This window comes from Mobula hypostoma, chromosome 29, assembly GCF_963921235.1.
Source record: "Mobula hypostoma chromosome 29, sMobHyp1.1, whole genome shotgun sequence".
Taxonomy (NCBI): domain Eukaryota; kingdom Metazoa; phylum Chordata; class Chondrichthyes; order Myliobatiformes; family Myliobatidae; genus Mobula; species Mobula hypostoma.
Window position 1 is genome coordinate 3,755,314 of NC_086125.1, and position 20,967 is coordinate 3,776,280.

Sequence of the window (20,967 nt, forward strand, 5' to 3'; positions counted from 1 at the left end):
TCTGTCCTGGACTTAGGGGCTCCACAGGATTGCATACTCCCTCAGGAGCTCTGTGTGTCTGGAGGTGAACCCGTCCAGGCCCCCAGCACCCAGTCCACAGTTCCAGCATTCCAAATAGTAGCCGGGTTCTCAGGGTGATTTGGAGTGTTGCTAGGTCTGACTCTACACTGGCTCTGACAAGGGGTTGCTGTGGCTGCAGGACTTTGCACTGTTGCTGGCTTTAGAGTCTGCTGAACATTGACGCCAGGCTCTCCCCTCCTCTCTCTCTACAGGTGGGGGCCTGTGGCTTTAACAGCCGGATCCTGCCCCATGTCTACCCCATCCACCTGGTGAAGGTGAACGAGGACACGCTGGAGTTGATCCGTGGTCCGGAGGGGCTGTGTGTGCCCTGCAAACCAGGTAAGGGCCGTGTCAGAGGGGTGGTTCATCGGAACTGGGTGTTGCCTCTCCCAGAGATACTGGTGCCGTGCTAACCTCATAATTTTCCTGTGACATTGGTCATTCAGCCCATCAATTCCAAACTGACCAGCAGGACAATCCCTCTAGACTCATTCCCTCACTTATTTCTTGATGCCCCGCAAACTGCCACATACTTTATAACCCCCCCCCCCACTACCCCTGTCTGGGGAGATGGGAGAAAGTTGGAATAGGGGACTGTACTTGGATGATCAACCATAATCATATTGAATGGTAGCACAGGCTTAAAGGGCTGAATGGTCTCTTGTCCTTTTTTAATGTAAATATGATGAGAGTTTTTGCCTCAATTGGTAATATTGGTTTCTGCCCTTTGTATGAAAATAATATATCCCCATCTCCTCTCCTGTCTGCCTATACTTTAACCCTGATGTCCATTTGTTTTTCACCCTTCTACTATCAACTTCAAAGATTCAAGGTTCAAAGTACACTTATCATCAAAGTATGTACACAGTGTACAACCCTGAGATATGTCTTCCCGCAGACAAGGAAAACCGTGGAACCTATTCAGAGAAAAACATCAAACCCCCAATTTGCAAAAAAAACAAATCACACAGACAGAACAAATAGAAGCCGAGAAACACTGAATATAAAACACCGAACCACAAAACATTGAACCAGACCAGGCATATTCAGTTCAGCTCAATCCAGTTCAATCCAGTGTCACATCATTCATTAACCTCAGGCCGCAATGCTAGTCCACCCCGATGAAAATTGCACAAAAAGGAGCAACCAGAAACCAGAAGATCATTATAACAGAGTCCAATCGACTAAGCCTTGCCCGAGACCCAGGACTCCGACAGCATCGAGGGAGAGAGAGACCATTTGAACACCAGGATCTTCCTCCAGCAACAACGGACAAGAAGAAGAGAAAGACCATTACACACAGACACCTTCCTCCGGCAGCCACGAGCGAGAGGCTGATAAAGATGGCACAGAACACTTGCTTACCTTCTGCTCGATAAGTTCAAGTTTATTGTTATGGTATACATTTTTAGGATAAGAATGCCATGAAAATTAGCTTTTTGCAGCACAGTACATTACAAACATGACTAACATAAATTAGCATAATTTATACATAATTTGGGCAATAAAATAAAAAAATTAGCATAATAACATTAGTCCGAGTTGAGAGGGAGTAAAAAGAAATACAGTGTCAAGTAGTGTTAGACGTTTTCACATCAGTTCATGGCCCTGATGGCAGTGGGAAGAAGCTGTTGTTGAACTTTGAGCTGTGGGTCATTGGGGTCCTGTACCTCCTGCTTGATGGCAGCATTGAGATGATGGCATGGCCTAGATGGTGGGTTCCTTAATGATGTTGTCTTCTTGAGATATCGCCTCTTGTAGATGTTCTTGATGGTAGGAAGAGCTGTGTCTGTGATGAACTGGCTTAGTCCACCACTCTCTGTAGACTCTTCTGTTCCTATGCATTGGAGTTTCCCATACCAGGCCATGATGATCCAGTCAGAAGAAATGTGTGTCCTTCCAATTCAGCTGAAGTCTTCACAATTTTAAACACTCAGTTAAGTCTCTCCTGGTACTTTCCTGTTCCAAAGAAGCAAACCCTGGGTTATCCAATCTTTCCTCATAGCTGCAGTTTTCCAGTCTTTACCAAAATTCTAGTAAATCTCTTCTACACTTTTTCTTTTCTGTAAGGGGATGACAAGAGCTGTACGTGGTACTCCATCTGCAGTCTAGCTGGTGTTGAATACAATTCCAGTTCCTGTTTCTTATTTGTTGTGGCTGAGCTAATACAGAAGAACATTATTATTAAACTCATCTGCCTTTGAGGATCGTTGTGCTTATACCCTAAGGTCTCTCTGTTCCTCTACACCTCTGAGAATGCGGATTTCCTTGCAGTTTTGCAATTTCCAAATGAATTATATCACACTATAGTGAACTTAATCCATTTCCTCATTGATATTATTTACCAATTTCTTTATCATGCCCTCTTCATTATTAAGAGAAATCACAACAACAGGTCAGTACATTGCACCTGGCTCAGGTTAGATCTGCTCAAATTTGCTTCACTTGCAGCCTGAGCAACTTGAGGCTTCGGTGCACTCTGCCACATGTGAGTTTGTCACCATCTGCTGGAGTCCTGAGGAACTGCACCTGTGACTTCCCTGCTGTTGAGGTCAGAGTGAGGGAGAGCAGCCTCCTCATGGGGTCTGTTGTGAAATTCATCCTGCGCATTGCCAACTAGCAAATATTTCCTCCACTATGCCAGTTACCACTTCTTTAATGCATTGTAGACAGCATAGACATGATGAGATGAACACTCTGTTCTTGCGTTAGAGTCAAAGAGCCTAGAGCAACAGACCCTTTGGCCCATCTAGTCTGCCTCATCCCATCAACATGCACCTGGACCATAGGCCCCCCCCCATAACCCTCCCATCCATGTACCTATCCAAATTTCTCTTAAATGTTGAAATCAAACCCACATCCACCACTTCCTGCTGGCAGATTTTTTCACACACTCACCATCTGAGTGAAGTTCCCTGTTGTTCCCATTTCATCCTTAACCCATAACCTCTGGTTGTTGTCCCACCCAACTTCAGTGGAAAAAGCCTGCTCGCATTTGCCATATCTGTACCCCTCATAATTTTGTATACCTCTATCGAATATCCCCTCAATCTTCTACACTTCAGGGAATAAAGTCCGAACCTTTGCCTAATACACAGGTTCTCAACGCCTGGAAACGTCCTTGCAAACTTCCTCTGTACTCTTTCAATCTTATTGACATCTTTCTTGTAGCTAGGTGACCAGAATTGTACACAATACTCCCAATTAGGCTTCACCAATGTCTTATACAACTTCAACATAAAATCTCAACTCCTGTACTCAATACTTTGATTTATGAAGGCCAAAGTGCCAAAAACTTTCTTTATGAATATCTACCTGTGACATCACTTTCAGAATCAAAATTAGGGTTAATATCAGTGGTGTACTATATGTCATGAAATTTGTTGTTTTGCAGTAGCAGTATATTGCAATACATGATTAAAAACTATAAATTGCAATAAGAAATCAATGTTAAAATATATAAATTAAGTAATAGTGCAAAAAGAGAGAAAAAATAGTGAGAAAGTCCTGTCGATGAATCCATTAACCTCCTGAATGATCTGTAGTTCATCCCGTTCCAACTCCAAGTCCTTAACATGGTCTGAAAAATGCAGCTGGATGCACTTCTTACAGGTATAGTCATCAGGGACACTGCAGGTCTTCCTGCCTTCCCACAGCATTCCACTATCCCGTCTGGCATTCTCACTGCTATAACTCTGCCATAAAAAAGAAGAAAAATGAAAAAAAAATCTACCTGCAGCCTTTGACCCTTCTCGCTAAAGCCTCAACTCCTGACTCTAACTCTGGCCCACAGCCACAATGGCCAATCTGGTTAAACCTAACTCCTTTATATTGGCCCTTGCGAGAAGCCTAATTATACACAGTCCAACATCTCCACAAGATCTGTAATGTGCAGAATATCCCAACTGCCCTCGCTTGCTTCCTTTGAACTCTATTTCCCTCTAAACAATCCACCGTCTTCTCTTGAACTGTGGCACAATTTATTCTTTGGTTAAGTCAAGTCAAATCAGGTTCCTTTTCAGAATCAGATTTATATATCACATGTACATGAAAAATTACCAGGGCTGAATTTGCACTAACAGCTAACACACCCAAGGATGTGCTGGGGGCAGGCCATAAAGTGTGCCACATATTTTGGCAACGGCATAGCATGTCCACAATGCCTGGCAGAACAACACAGAATACAACAAAAGAGAAGACAAGCAACAAAAAAGCAAGTCCCAACTCTAGAACAAGCTTCTACGCCTCCAGTCTCAGGCTTCAAATTCTGGACTTTCAATTAATCTTCGGGCTTTGATTTCGACACCATCCCCTCGATTGGATGACAAGACCCCGACCAACCGGCCCTCTTACTTCCTTGTGCTTGCTGCTTACATAGATATCCGATCCCAGGACCCACCAACCTGGGACAGCCCGACATCCATGCATGTTCTTTGTCACCTAACCATGTCGCTGGCCTTTGAGCTCTGATCAGAGGTCTTCACTCTGGATGTTCTTTGTTACCCATCCACCTCACTGGACTTCGAGCGTGGAATGGAGGGGCCTGACTCTTAACTCCTCCATGGTCCTATCCCTGAATCCTAATCTGCTCTTTAACTACTCACATCCCTGTCCCTAATCCCTGTTGTGAACCTTTTGTTATAAGATATTTTAGGTCTTATAACAAAGAACCAAAGAAAAACAGAATGGATCGGTTCAACAGCATGTTTATTGCTTGCAAGGAAAAGCACCTCTACTCCTCGTGATGGTAGGCAGCTTCTGATTTACAGCTTTCAAAGTTTGTTTTTTTTTTATGCAAGTTTTCTGGCTGTTCTTTGGCTGTTACCTGTTCCGGGAGTCAGCTCCTGCACTACAGCCACAGTACTCAAGGCCACACAGAATATCAATGTCCCCTTAGTTGCACGATAAATAATGATCAGGGCATTACTTGCTTCCCGCCACGTAAAAATCTTAGCTTATAGCAAAGCAGCCTGGAATTATACAGGTTCCATTTTGTCACTTTACAAGATTAAATACATTAAAAATCTCTAAGTTTCAAATATACTTCCACATCCCTAACTTCCTTCTCTGTCGTAAGTGCAAACTTGACTACTAACACCCCTCTCTGTCCCCAAAACCATCCCTATGAATTTAATAAAAAAACTAATTCTGAGCTAAGATCTTCATGGAGACCACAGCTTAGCACCATCTTGAAGATGTGTCAAGATGGTGTGGAGCCAATTGGAAATGTGCCGCGCCCACAAGTACTGTGAGGTGCAGATACAGTGACTAACATGCTTACAGCAGGTACCGACAACTCACAGAACATAAATTATACGTGATAGTGAAAAGAGAGCGAAAGAAGGATGTTAGTACAGAGAAAATAAACAATCACAGACAAGTCCATGGTAGTGCAAGAGGTGGCCCATTGAGTTCTGTTTGTGAGGTGGAATTCGAGTTGTGCAGCTTGGTTCAGAAATGTGATGGTTGTCGCAAAGTAGCTGTCCCTCAGCCTGAACCTCGTGGTGTGGGACTTCAGGCTGCTGTATCCTGTAATCTCCTGGTCTCGGTGAGAAGAGTGCATGACGGGGATGCTGGCGATCGTTGATGATAGCACTGCTACCAGGACAGCGGATCCTGTAGATGCTGTCAGTAGTGGGAAAGGCTGTGCCTGTGATAGACCGTACTGTTCCACTACACTCTGCAGCCCCTTATGTTCTCGTGCATTGGAAATTTTATATCGGGGCATCATGCACCCAACAGGATACCTTCTGAACTCGGTGATGTGGGGCTTCAGGCTGCTGTACCTCCTGGCTGAAATGGCGTGTCTATCATTGGTTGCGTGGTGCGTGCAATGAGAGTCTGTAGAGGTGGAAGTATCTCGGTGTTCACAGTGGCTGACTGTCTGTCTGTCTGTCTTGGGGCCAGGGAGGGTGGTGTGGACCTTCTGCCTTGGAGCTCACTGACACCCACCCTTTGTGCCGTAGGGGAGCCGGGCCAGCTGGTAGGTCGGATAAACCAACAGGACCCACTCCGCCGCTTCGATGGCTACGCCAGCAAGTCTGCCACAAATGAGAAGATTGCCTACAACGTGTTTAAGAAAGGAGACTGCGCCTACCTGTCAGGTACGGACCCTGGGATGCTGCAGACTGGGTAACTGAGGGAGTAGCAAGTATTTGTTGTAATGTTCCCCCCCCCCCCAACCCCCACCTGTCCCCCTGCAGAGCCCTGGACCCCAACTCCCTGCTCCATCCAACCAAGTCTCACAGAGTACTTCTAACGTCTCTGTATTTTTAAATGCTGAAATGCTCTGCAAACCAGGCAGCCTCTGTGGATGGAGGAATGGAGTTAATGTGGAGACACCAGAGACTGCAGGTGCTGAAATGTGGAGCAAAAAGCAAACTACTGGAGGAACTCAGCAGGTTGACTAGCATGTTGGGAAGGAATTATCTTCACTCTCCATTCTCAGATCTGATGTAGTGTTTCAACCTAAATTATCAACAATTCCTTTCTTCGTTTCTTGGGTGTTTCTTGATTTACATTCCCTGTGGTCTGTGTTGGGAGATGCTGAATTTTTATCTTATGGCGATGGGTGCTCAGAGGTTCTGCAGTCCACCTGGTGATGACAGGTCCAACTGCCTCTCTAGTGATGGAGATTGGGGACTGGGTGGTTCTACTGTCTCTCTAGGATGGAGACTGGGTACTGGGCGGTTATACTGCCTCCCTCGTGATGAACATTGGGGACCGGATGTTTGTTCTGCCTTTCCGGTGATTGAGATCAGGGAGTGGGAGGCCATATACTGCCCATCTGCTGTTGGAGATTGGGACAGGGATGTTTCACTGCTCCTCCAGTAATGGAGGTCGGGGAATGGGAGGTCCCGACGTGCAGCTGAATTCTGATACACTATTTCTCACACCCCTCAGGTGACGTTCTGGTGATGGATGACCTGGGCTACATGTACTTCAAGGACCGAAGTGGAGACACCTTCAGGTGGCGGGGGGAGAATGTCTCGACCACGGAGGTGGAGGGCACCCTGAGCCAGCTGTTGAACCTGACTGACGTGGCAGTGTACGGAGTGCCAGTGCCGGGTAGGCCGAGTTCTCAGTTGCAGCCCCGAGCCACTGCCCGCTACTGACCAGCAGGGGCACCCAGCATAGAACCAAGGCCCTCAGCCCCTGCTGTGTCCACTGCTGATTTGTGGGCAGGTGTTTTCTTCCCTTGAGCTAGTGACATTCTGCCTGGGGACGTACCTCCAGGGCGCTGTTGGATTGCCTGTCCTGGGTGTTGGTGCTTGGGGAGCTGTGGGAAGGATAGCCATGCAACTATTACCCTTCCAGTGATGGAGATTGGAGACTGGGAGATCTTAGTACCCCTCCAATGGTGGAGAACAGACACTGGGAGGTCTTACTTCCCTTCCAATGATAGAGATCAGAGACTTGGAAGTCCTGTTGCCCCTTCAGTGATGGCAATCATAGATGGGTGGGTCCTACTGCCCCTGCAGTGATGGAGATCGGGGTTAGGAGATCCTACTGACCCTCTTGTTATAGAGTTCAGAGACTGGGAAGTTCCACTGCCCCAGCAGCGATGGAGATCAAGGATGGGAGTTCTTAGTTTCCTTCCACTCGTGTACAGTGAGAACAGGAGGTCCCTTCTCAGGGATGTAGGAGGAGAGTATCTGTCACTGGGTGGAATGCTAGTACAATGGGTTACTTTATTCCCGGTGACAGCCACAGATGGGCGGTAGTGGAGGAGGGGGAAGCAAGCACACCGTTACATGGGGGTAGAACACCACGCCAGCCAGCACTTTCACCAGGTTTGGAGGATCCCAACAGCTCCAGAGGCACAGCTGCAATGTTTTCCCCTCTACCACCATTGCCCCAAACCATGATCAGTAAAGGGGAATGGGAGCTGCACTCTGACTTCCATCTCCCTGAGATGCTATGGCCCACAGTGAGGTCAGGGTGAAATCCAGCTCGCTGGGGAGAAGCAGGGCTGCAGCTGGTGGGTCAGAGGTGCGAACACCCTTCATCCCCCCAGCCTCTCTGAGGAAGGGCTGCAGACTGTTCATCGTTCCCTTTTCAGGTCTCCAGTGCCCACAATATTAACTTTGCTTTTGTATTCTCTTCTGTTCTCCTGCCAGGCGTGGAAGGGAAGGCTGGAATGGCGGCAATCGCGGATCCTGACAACAAGGTTAATCCTGAGCACCTGTACCAGGAGCTGATGGCGGTGCTTCCTCCTTACGCCAGGCCTGTGTTCCTCCGCATCCTCCCCGCCGTTGACACCACAAGTACGTACCTCAGGGCCTGTGTTGTGCAGCCTCTTGTGTGGATGAAAGGGGAGTTTCCATTCCCCCTCCCTTCTTCATCCATGACTCAGCACATCATCCCAGCAGAAGGGTCCCCTATCTCTCTGGATTATTTTAGAGTATTTATACTCAGATACAGCAGAGTGCAGTGAAATTTGGGACACGAAACTGCAGATGCTGGGAATCTGGAAAGACCCCCAAAGCACTGGAAGAACTCAGTGGGTCAGGCAGCATCTAAGGAGGATAAATGGGCAATCATCATTTGGAGTTTCCAGACCAGATGAAGGGTTCTCGGCCTGTAACACTGACTGTCCATTTCCCTCCATGGATGCTGCCTGACACGTTAAGGTCCTCCAGCTCTTTTTGCATTGAAATTTGTGGCTCATGTGATGAATAAACTGTATACTTAGTAACAGCAAGTGCAACATTTAAAATGCACGATGAGCAGCAAACAGCAGAGTGGTTAAAGATTGCAATCTGAAGTAGTGTAAAGGAAATGCTATGGTGACAATAACAGAATAAGCAAGAAAAGTAGAGTTAACAGAGTTCTTCCTACAAAGTAAAACCTAACATCGTGAATGATTATGATGTTGCACTCCCAGATGAGCACAACACGTCTTATTTAAACGCAAACAACAGGAATTCTGCAGATGCTGGAAATTCAAGCAACACACATCAGGGTCTCGGCCTGAAACGTCGACTGCACCTCTTCCTACAGATGCTGCCTGGCCTGCTGCATTCACCAGCTACTTTGATGTGTGTTGCTCAACACGTTTTATGCTCTCTTTGAAAAGAAGAATAAACTACAAACGTGTAAATCCCTGCAACATCTGCCAACTCTGTGATCTCTGTCTCAGAGGCTGATGTCAGAAAATCTTTCAAGAGGGTGAACTCTCACAAGGCATCCAGCCCTGACGGTGTACCTGGTGAGGCTCTGAAAACCCATGCCAACTAACTGGCAGGAGTGTTCAAAGACATTTTCAATCTCTCTCTGCTGCAGTCGGAGGCTACCACTTACTTCAAAAGGACGATAACCGTACTAGTGTCCAAGAAGGGCAAGGTGAGCTGCATTAATGACAGTCGCCCAGTGACACTCATATTGACTGTCGTGAAGTGCTTTGATAAGTTGGTCATGGCTAGAATCAAGTCTTGCCTAAGCAGGAACCTTGTCCCAGACCCACTGGAATTTGTCTGTTGTCACTGTAGATCTACAGTGGATGCAATCTCACTAGCTCTCCACTTTACGTTCAATCACCTGGACAATAGCAATACCAACAACAGGCTGCTGTTTAGTGACTACATCTCTGTGTTCAGCACAATCACACCCTCAGTTCTGATCAACAAGCTCCAAAACCTGGGCCTCTGTACCTCCATCTGCAACTGGATCCTTGCCTTCCTCACCAGGAGAGCACATTATGTGCAGATTGGAAATTACATTTCCATTTCACTGACAGTCAACATTGGCACATGATTAGCCCATTGCTCAACTCCCTCTACACCCCTGATCGTATGGCTCAAACATCATCTGTAAATTTACTGACGACACAACTATTGTTGACTGAATTTTAGACGGTAACAAGGGACGTACAGGAGTGAGATAGATCAGCTGGTATGTGGTGACCCAACAACAACCTTAGACTCAACATCAGTAAGACCAAGGAACTGATTGTGGATTTAAGGAAGGGAAATTTGAGGAAACATTCACCAGTCCTCGTTGAGAGATCAGAAGTGGAAAATTCTTGGGTGTCAACATCTCAGGGGATCTATCCTGGGCTAACATATGGATGCAATTATGAAGAAAGCACACCAGTGGCTATATTCCATTAGGTGTTTAAGGAGAATTGGTGCGTCACCGAGGACACTCGCATATCTTTGGAGATGTATCATGGAGAGCATTCTAACTGGTTGCTTCACCATCTAGTATGGACGGGCCTCTGCACAGGATCAGTAAAAAGCTGCAGGAAGCTGTAAACTCAGCCAGCTCCATCATGGGCACCAGCCTCCCCAGCATGCAGGACACCATCAAATGGCGATGCCTCAAAATATGTTGCATCCATCCTTAACAACCCCCGTCACCCAGGGCATGCCCGTGTCTCAGTGCTACCATCAAGGAGTGAGTAAGGGAGCCTGAAGACACACACTCAATGTTTCAGGAACATCTTGGTCTTCTGGAAGATCAGAATGGTAATCTACATGTGGAGCCAAAAGAGATGGCGATGTCTTAAATGCAATGTTTGCATTTGTATTTACCGAGGAGATGGACACAGCGTCTATAGAATTGAGGCAAAATGGCATCAAAATTCATGGACTTTATACACATTACAGAGGAGGAGGTGTGTGGTTTCTTGAGGCAGATTAGGGTGGATAAACATACCATTGAAGGAACACGTACCAATCCTTGTAGAGGGATCAGAAGCGGAGAGAGTGAGCAGTTCCAAGTTCCTGGGTGTCAAGATATCTGAGGATCTAACCTGATTCCAACATATCGATGCAGTTATAAAGAAGGCAAGACAGCGGCTACACTTCATTAGGAGTTTGAAGAGATTTGGCATGTCAACAAATACACTCAAAAACTTCTATAGTTGTACCATGGAGAGCATTCTGACAGGCTGCATCACTGTCTGGTATGCGGGGGTGGGGGGCTACTGCACAGGACCAAAAGAAGCTGCAGAGGGTTGTAAATCTAGTCAGCTTCATCTTGGGAACTAGCCTACAAAGTACCCAGGGCATCTTCAAGGAGTGGTGTCTCAGAAAGGCAGCGTCCATTATTAAGAACCTCCAGCACCCAGGGCATGCCCTTTTCTCACTGTTACCATCAGGTGGGAGGTACAGAAGCCTGAAGGCACACACTCAGTGATTCAGGAACAGCTTCTTCCCCACTGGCATCCGATACCTAAATGGACATTGAACCCTTGGACACTACCTCACTTCCTTTTTAATATATAGTATTTCTGTTTTTTGTATGATTTTTAATCTGTTCAATATACTGTAATTTATCTATGATTTTATTTTGTGTTTTTTTTCTTCTACATTATGTATTGCATTGAACTGCTGCTAAGTTAACAAATTTCACATCACATGCCAGTGATAATAAATCTGATTCTGATTCTAAGTCTCCAGAGCCTGACACGTTGTTCCCTTGGGTCCAGCGGGAGGGAAGTGTTAAATTGCTGGGCTCTAGCAGAGATGTTTAAATCATCTGTCATGACAGGTGACGTGCCAGAGGATTGAAGGATAGCCAGTGTTGTTGCACTGTTTAAGAAAAGCTCTAAAAATAAACCAAGAAATTACAGGCCCTTGAGTCTGATATCAGTTGTGGGAGTTACGGGAAGGTATTCTAAGCAAGGAAGACTATCATGGAATGTAGCAGGATCTGGACCAGCTGAAAAAATGGGCAGAAAAATGGCAGATGGAACTTAATGGAGATAAGTGTGAGGCATTGCACTTTGGTAGGATCAACCAGGGTAGGTCTTACGCAGTGAACAGTAGGGCACTGAGGAGTGTGGTAAAACAAAGGGATCTGTGAATACAGGTCCATTATTCATTGAAAGTAGTGCCACAGGTAGAGAGGGTCGTAAAGAAAACTTTTGGTACATTGGCCTTCATAAATCAAAGTATTGAGTACAGAAGATGGGATGTTATGCTGAAGTTGTAGCAGACATTGGTGAAGCCTAATTTGCAGTATTGTGTACAGTTTTGGTCACCTACCTGCAGGAAAGATGTAAACAAGGTTGAAAGGATGCAGAGAAAATTTGCAAGGAAGTTGCTGGGTCCTAAGTTATATGGAAAGATTGAATATTCCTGGGGATGTAGAAAATTGAGAGGAGATTTGATAGCGGTATACAAAATTATGAGGGGCATAGATAGGGTAAATGCAAGCAGGCTTTTTCCACTGAGGTTGGGTGGTACTATAACCAGAAGTTATGGGTTAAGGGTGAAAGGTGAAAAGTTTAAGGGAACTTAGGGGAAACTTCTTCTCTCAGAGGGTGGTGAGCATGTGGATTGAGCTTCCAGTGCAAGTGGTGCATGGGAGCTCGATTTCAACGTTGAAGAGAGATTTGGATAGGTACATGGACAGTAGAGATGCAGAGGGCTATGGCTAGGATGGAGGTTGGTGGGAGTAGGCAGTTTAAATGGTTTCGGCATGGACTAGATGGACCACAGGGCCTATTTCTGTGCTGTACTTCTCTATGACTCTGTCTTCCACCCTTCCTCCATCGGATTTCAGAATGGGCACTGTACCGATGAACATTTCCCTGGTATTTATTTATTTCTGTGCTGTACTTCTCTATGACTCTATCTTCCTCCCTCCCTCCATTGGATTTCGGAATGCGCACTGTACCGATGAACATTTCCCTGGTATTTATACCTCTCTTTTTGCATTACTTATTTAATTAGTTTTCTTATATACTTACTGTAATTAATACTTTATTATTAAGTGTTGCACTGTAGTGCTGCCACAAAACAACAAGTTTCACGAGATACAGTATGCCAGTGATAATAAACCTGATCTAGTTCTGATTCTGATGCCGAGTGAATACTGGAGCACTGAGGGTGGATTACACCACATCTCATGGTGCAATCCAGGTCATATTACGATTGAGGAACGTGTTTGTAGACCGGATATTGAACTTTTTACTGTTGGACTTCGGCCATATTGCACTGAGATACAACACTGGGCAGCACGGGAGGTCGTTCCTGCCTGTGGCCATCGAACTTGCAGCTCCTCCCGTGGAGGGTCAGACACCCTGAGCCAATAGACTGGTCCTGGACTTATTTTCCATCTGGCACAGTTTGCATTTTGTTGTTTGATTGTTTGTTGTTTTTGTATTACTATATTTATGCTCTATTCTTGGTTGGTGCGGCTGTAACGAAACCCAATTTCCCTTGGGATCAGTAAAGTATATCTATCTATCTATCTATCTATCTGAGCTCTCCACACCAGACAGCTGCCCCAGAAAGCAACGAGAAGCATGTGTGACATCTCTACCCCAAGAAGTAGGGAAAAGTAGACATCCCTCTGACGTTGCAAGGTCTCTGACTGGGGTCTGGCTTCAATTTCCTCTGGTCACCTCTGGAAGAATTAGGAAGAGGCGGGGATGCGCCAACCTTCGTGTCCTTATACAGAACCACTCAGCAGGTCAAGCAGCATCTGTGGAGAGAGAAACGGGGTTAATGTTTCAGTCCAAAGATCCTTTCTGACAAGGCTCTCCGACTTGGCACATTAATTCAGTTTCACAGAATATAGAACAGTACAACACAGGACAGGCGGTTTGGCCCACAATGTTCTGTCAAACCAGCTAAAAAACAAATCAGAAACACCCAAACACTAGTCCCTTTTACCTACACAATGTCCACACCCCTCCATCTCTTAAACATCTGTCCAAGCATCTCTTAAAAGCCTCTATTGTATTTTCCTCTACCACTATACCAGGCATCTACCATTCTGAGTAAAAATCTTCCCTCACAGATGCTGCCTGACCATTTTCTGTTTTATTTCAGTCTGCTAACATTTGCAGTGTTCCTTTATTTTAATTGATCTTCACAATCTGCTTCAATCATGGCTGATCTCAATTTTAACCCCACTCCTAACTTCTTGTCTGAACAAAGTCTACTGTGAGCTTTAGTTATGTTTTGAAGGGGGAAATTTCAGACTTGCTCTCCAATTTGTGAGAAGAACAGGAGTCTAGCTCTAATTTAAAGACTATTATCCCCCTACAACCATTACGTTCTTGAACTAACTAATTACGACTCAACGTTGGAACATCTTGGACATCCTGTTGCAGTACCGTGCCTTAGTCTCTAGCTCTGTTTAGTTGTACTATGATTATTTGTATTAATGCCTTGCTTTGCTCAGTTAACTTGCAGGTTGAGTCAGAGTTGAGGAAGGTAAATGAAACATTAGCATTCATTTTGAGAGGACTAGAATATAAAAGCAAGGATGTAATGCTGAGGCTTTATAAGGCATTGTTCAGACTGCACTTGGAGTATTGTGAGCCCGTTATCTAAGAAAACATGCTGGGCATAGAAGAGGGTCTCAAGAATGATCCTGGGATGAAAGGGTTAATGTATGTGGAGCATTTGATGGGTCTGGACCTGTACTCACTGGAGTTTTCAAGAGTGAGGGAGGATTTATTTGAAACATATTGAAGGCCCAGATAGAGTGGCTATGAAGAGGAAATTTCCTATAGTCAGGAGCCTCGGACCAGAGCACACAGCCTCAGAATAGAGTGATCTAGAACGGAGTTGAGAAATTTCTTTAACTAGAGGATGTTGAGTGCTTCCGGCAGGATGGGAATTTTGAATGTGTATTTGGTGACTGAAGGTGACCCCATATGAACTGGAATCTCTTTATTGTTTCAGGTACGTTCAAGATCCAAAAGACCAGGTTACGCAAGCAAGGTTTCGAACCACATCAAGTGCAAGACAAGCTTTTCTTCCTCGACTCAAAACTGTCCAAGTATATCCCGTTAGACAGGAAGGTGTATGAGATGATCCTGGCCGGGAATTATCGTCTTTAGATTAGGAAGCCAATCCTGGCATGTTAACAAAATTAAACACAAATTACGGTTAAGGTGGGGGAAGAGCTGAGGTATGAACTGTGCACCGAGCAGGGAAAGGATCTGCTGTGGACTGAAACATTATTTGGTCACTGATGTTGAATTCCGGGTCTCTCAGTCACTTTGGAATTATTCAGAACCCGGGCTCCGGTCTGCAGTCAGGAGCAGTGCTCCAGGAGCCCGATCTAAAATCAGGAATTCAGAACATGCAACTGCCTACTGATACCCATGGACTGGGAATCCAGGGGTCGGATTCAAACATAGGAAATCTACAAATAAGGAATTGTTGGGCTTCACTCTCTGCTCTGGGACAGTGTCCTATCAACGTGCCAGCTGCTGGAAGGGGAGACAGGCACGAAAGGCAGCTATCGCAGACTCCCTGCAGTCACACCAGCTTCCAACCATCTCCCGCCCTCTGACACCAGCCGTCTTGGTTCAGTCTCCCTTCTTTTTTCCCCTATTAGTCTAGACTCTCGGTGTACAGTAGTGTTGCAGCCTGTTCCCTGCTTTTCCACATGGTACTTGTTTGGATATTTTTCTGTGTGTATGTATGGCTAGGGATTCCGCATCCATGTGTTTTGTGCCTATGTACTTCTTAATATGTGTCCCTATGCTTGAGGATTTCTGTGTGTATGTATCTAGGGCTCTGTCTTTGGAGTATCTGTACGGAGGGGGGCTAATCTCTCTATCTATCTATCTATCTCTGACTCTCTCTCTCTCTCTCTCTGACACTTTGTCTCTGTCTGTCTCTGTCCTATCTATCTCCACCTCTATCTCTGTCTTTTTTTCTCTCTGTGTGTCTCTCTCTGTGCTTGTGTGAGTGAGTGAGAGACCCTAGATACCACTTGGTGTGTCTCAATTTCTTTGTGTGTGTGTGTGTGTGTTTGTGAGTGTGTGTGTGTGTGTTTGTGAATGTGCACCCTCACTGCTGTTTTGGGAACTTGCTGTGGCTGCTCTCTGGATCACTGAGATTCAGCTCAGCATTCAGGTGAATGCAGCAGAAGCGAGTTAATTTACTTGAACTCGGTCCACTTCAAGCACTCGCCCTGGTATGAGGAACAGAGGTATCGCTGGGAAATAAGTTGTTGACTTATAAGCAGTTTGTCCGGGATCCTCACTGGTTTGACCCCTGTATCCATATGTCCATATCTAGGGTTGCTGTGTGATGTGGAGTTCTGGGGCATTCTTTCTGCCCTCTGCCCCACCCCCCAACCCTCAAACCAGAGACTCTCCCAACACAAAGCAAAGGGCTGACTCAGTGACTGAAGGACTAGCATTGAGGGGTAATGCAGGGAGCTCCTGAACGTTGGTTCAGACTCAGCACAGCTCAGGCTCAGGCACCTCTGAAACACCGACCATCCTACTCTGCGCTGACGGCCATCTTTCTGCTCAGGCACAATCTCAAGTGTGCTCCAGCGCAGCTCTGCCCTTCTCACTCTGGCCCCAGGACAGCCCATCTCCCACTGAGACCCCCACTGCCCAGTATGAGTATGCCGTGCTGGCAAAACGGGAACCCCTGTCTGATCCTTCCCCACACCCTCCTCCATTTGCCACTCTCAAGGGCATAAGGAAGAGCCTTCATTTAGAGTGTATAGTTAGGCACTCCTCAGCAATCGAACACCTGCATCCAGACGGAATTCATTCAGTGGAGCTGAATGAGTCATTCTTAGGAAAGACTGCCACCAAGAACTGGTAAGTTTATTCTTAATGCTTCCTGCAGCCCAGCTCAAGAGGAAGAAGGGAGTTTTCTCCACATACAGAATGTGATCTCTACTTCAAGGAATATTTAAAAACTCATAGGAATTATTCATGTTATGTTTGAATCTATTCACTATTGGAAATTGATTAAAGAGAGCCTTGACAATTTGGCCGGGAGCTAGCCTCAACAAAAACACTCTCCTCTCCGGACGTCATTGTCAGAAGCACAAGTTTAATGTTTAGCTGCAAGAATGTGTCCAAGGCACTCTATTGCCGAACAAGAATGGATATTCTGACCAAGCATGGGTATACGTTGGGAAACTAATCTTCATTGAAACTGGCATAAGTGAAGGTTGATAGAATATGATTGATTTCACTAGATTGTAACAATTTACCTCTTTTTCTTTGAAGGACTGATATGTCTTGAGAATCAGTTTTCTTCACTGGATTTAACCAGCCCAGCCACTCACTACGGTCTACTTATCAATCGGTAGTACAGTAGTGCATATTGTATCTTTGTTGAAGTATGATTAAACATTGTGTGCCTTAAATGCTGCCTGTGTGTATGTGTGTGTGTGTGAGAGAGGGAGGGAGAGAGGAGTAGTACAAACCTTACTGAAACATCAGCTGAAATCTGGTACAGAAATTCATACTCGACTGCTGTAATGTTGATATATGCGTATAGATTAGCACAGACAAGAGAACTCCGGTTTGCTTTTCGAAAAGATTACTTAACATATTAATTATAATTTAATTTAATTTTTATATTTTTACTTCAGAGATTCAGCACAGTAACGGGTCCTTCTGGCCCAACGAGTCCATACCATCCAATTACACCCATGTGACCAGTTAACCTACATACATACCCCTATGTTTTTGGAATGTGCAGGGAAACTGGAGCATCTGGAGGAAACGATCGCAGTCCCATGCAAGCTCCTTACAGAAAGCAGCGGGTATTGAACCCGGGTCATCGCACTGTCGTAGTGTTATGCTAACCAATATTCAACCGCGCCACGACTTGAGAGTTTGATGAGTGGACCTGAGAGAGATCCATAAGATCATGAAGGGGCATCGACAGGGTGAAAGCTCCCAGGGAGAGGGCTACTAAGCACAAGAAGAAATAGGTTCACGATCAGAAGTGAGGGATTTGAAAGGGACATCGGGGCATCTTTTTCACCCAGTGTTTGAAACAAGCTGCTGGAAATAGCTTGAGGTGGGCTCATTAGCAACGTTTAAAAGCTAGCAGGACAGGAGAGGTTTAGAGGACAATGATCAAAATGCGGTAAATAGGACGAGCAGCGTAGTTGGCGCAGACAAGCGATGCTGTAACTTACTATGGCTCAAGCCTGTACTCCATGCAGTTAGGTAGGATGAGGAGAAATCTTATTGAAACCCAGCAGGCATTGAGAAGTCTGGATAGGTAGACGTGGAGAGGATGGTTCCATTAGTAGGAGAGATTAGGATCTGAGAGCATCGCCTCAGAATAAAGGGAAGCCAGTTTAAAACTGAAATGAGGAATTTCTTAAGACACGGTGGTGAAGCTGTGGAATTCGTTGCCACAGAGGCCAATAGAGCTAATCATTGCTTGCATTTAAGGCAGAAAACAGGTTCTTGATTGGTAAGGGATTAATGGTTACAGGGAGAATTGAGGGATTCTGTTTTTAAAAAACAGCTATGATTGAATGGTAGAACAGAACCAATAGGCTGATTTTGCTCCATAAATGCAGGAGATATTTCATGGCCATATGAAATTGTTGTATGGGATCTTGGTGTCCTAACAGAGCTTTGGTTAAATGCCTGATGTGGAATGGCATTAAAGAGACCCTTTAAGATCTTGTCAGTAACACATCAGTCAAGCCAAAGGGAGTCAAAATCAGGTTTATTATCACTGTCCTGTTGACCTTCATAAATCAGGGCATTGAGAGCAGTTGAAATGTTACGTTGGAGTTGTGTAAGATGCTGGTGAAGCCAAATTTAGAGTATTTAGAACAACAGTATTGTGTGCAGTTCTGGCCATCTACCGAAGAGAAAATACCAATAAGCTTGAAGGAGTGCAGAGAAAATTTACAAGGATGTTGCTGGGTCTGGAGGACCCGAGTTATTTGGAAAGATTGAATAAAGTAAGAATTTATTCCTTGGAACATAGAAGATTGAGGGAAGATTTGATAGAAGTATACAAAATATTGAAGGGTATAGATAGGGTAAATGCATGCAGGCTTTTTCCATTGATGTTGGGTGGGATTACAACTAAAGGTCATGGGTTAAGGGTGAAGGGTGAAAGGTTTAAAGGAAACGTGAGGAGTCTTCACTCAGAGGGTCTTGAGAGTGTGGAACGAGCTACCAGCGCAACTGGAGTATGTAGGTTCAATTTTAATATTTGAGAAGTTTGGATAGGTACACGGATGGTAGGGGTATAGGGCGCTATGGTCCCAGTGCGGATCAATGGAATAGCAGTTTAAATTATTCAGCATGGTCTAGATGGGCCAAAGGGCTTGTTTCTGTCCTGTACTTTTCATAATTCTATGACTAAGGGTATGCCTTTATCCCAGGAGCACAGGAGAATGAGGGGTAATCTTACAGAAAATATACAAAATTTTAAGAAATATAGATAGGATCAAAGCATGCAGGCTTTTCACTGAGATTCAGTGAGACGACAGTTAGAGGTCATAGGGTTAGAGAGAAAGGTGAAGTGTTTATGTAGAATCTCAGGGGAAACTTCAGTTAGAGGGTACCTTGAATGTGGATTGAGCTGTCAGCAGAAGTGGTAAAGGCAGATTCAATTGTAACATTGAAGAGAAGTTTGGATAGGTACAGGGATGTGAGAGGTATGGAGTGCTGTGGTCGAGGTTCAGGTAGATGGAAATGGGCAGAAAGCCAGGCCAGTGTGGACTAGATGGCCAAAGGGCCTGTTTCTGTACTGTCGTGTTCTATGACGTGAGATCTGTTGTGGCAGCAATACAGTGCAGATATAAATTCCAAAATAAACAAAGTAGTGCTAATTAAAAGGAATAATGAATTAGTGTTCATGGGTTCATGGACTATTCAGAAAGAAAACTGGTTTACTTAACAATCTTTGGCAAAAAAAATCTCAGTATCCTCCCACTCTATATCTGCCTCATTGCCAAGCACTATTGGAGTCAGGTGAGCCCATCCACGTGGAAGTTTCATAACTGAAATAAAACCCTATTGTAGTGCAATCGAGACACCTTGAAGTAAATGAACTTCAGTTTGCAGCAAATTGCGAACTCTGTCTGTGGCTGAAAAGCTCTGGAAAACTCTTGTGGAGTTTGGGGAAGTTGGAATTGTACTTCAGAGTCATCCTGAGTGCTTTCAGTCCCTGTCTTCACCAATTCAGCTGTAAGAGCCGGGATGAATTCCCGCTGCTGTCAGTAAGGAGTTTGAACATTCTCCCTGTGACCATGTGGATTTCATACGTGTGCTCCAGTTTCTTCCCACATTCCAAGGACATACAGTTAAGCTTGGTAAGTTATGGACATGCTATGTTGGTGACACTTGTGGGCTGCCGAGCAGAATGCTCAATGATTCGATGTGACGCAAAGCGATGAATTTCACTGTGTTTAGATGTACATGTGACAAATAAAGCTAATCTTCAAAAAGACTCTTACTGTAATTTCATTCGCAAAGCACCTGCAATTTGGCAAAACACTGGAAGCACAGATTTCAAAAATCATTTGACAGCTGGTCACAAATAGGTATTAGAAAAGAGTATCAATAGTGTGACTGAAGAGAGAAAGAGATAGGAGATTGAGGTGAGGTTGGGGTCTTGGCGGTTGAAGGCACATCCATTATTAATGGTTCAATTTGATGTCAGAGAATGCATATGGCATACAACCTGAAATTCTTACTCTTCACAGACATCCACAAGGCAAGCATAGAATGAATGATAGAAACATTAAAACCCCAAAGCCTCCCTTCTTCCCTTCCCCCTTCCTTTGCACAAGCAGTAACAGAAGCCTTGACCCTCCCCCTTCACCCCAACTGTTCCACTAGAAGCACCAACCCTCCTCCCACCACCCATCAGGCAAGCAACAGCAAACTACTGCCCCCCACAAAGAGACCATGATACAGAGTATCAAAACTACAGTCCATAATCCAGCACAGAGGTATCTCAGACAGGGTCTCTCTCTCTTTCTCCATCAAGGGAGAGAGAGGTCACTCCGCAATGAGAGCACAGACCAACAACTTGCCATTCCAATGTTACAATTTTCCGCTTTGCTTCTTCAAGTGCGTTCCCCCACTCCCCCGGTCTTGGGGACTGATAGGCTCTCAGCCACCATCAAAGACAGAGAGAGGCTTGCATGAGTACTGGGCCTTCTTTTGACACCAGCACACACTACCTGCTG

The 20,967-nt window shown here is 45.2% G+C and overlaps 1 protein-coding gene across 3 annotated transcripts in view; it reads left to right on the plus strand.

The window, feature by feature from the left end:
* LOC134339443 (long-chain fatty acid transport protein 1-like) overlaps positions 1 to 20,201 on the plus strand; it is a 98,615-nt gene extending 78,414 nt beyond the window's left edge. For all 3 annotated transcript variants that reach the window (XM_063035958.1, XM_063035959.1, XM_063035957.1), the window contains 5 exons: positions 273 to 399; positions 6,027 to 6,164; positions 6,964 to 7,128; positions 8,181 to 8,327; positions 14,709 to 20,201. In XM_063035958.1, coding sequence (XP_062892028.1) covers positions 273 to 399; positions 6,027 to 6,164; positions 6,964 to 7,128; positions 8,181 to 8,327; positions 14,709 to 14,866 — 735 coding nt within the window. In that variant the 3' untranslated portion in view covers positions 14,867 to 20,201. The remainder of the gene's footprint in view (positions 1 to 272; positions 400 to 6,026; positions 6,165 to 6,963; positions 7,129 to 8,180; positions 8,328 to 14,708) is intronic.
* Positions 20,202 to 20,967: the final 766 nt, after the last annotated feature.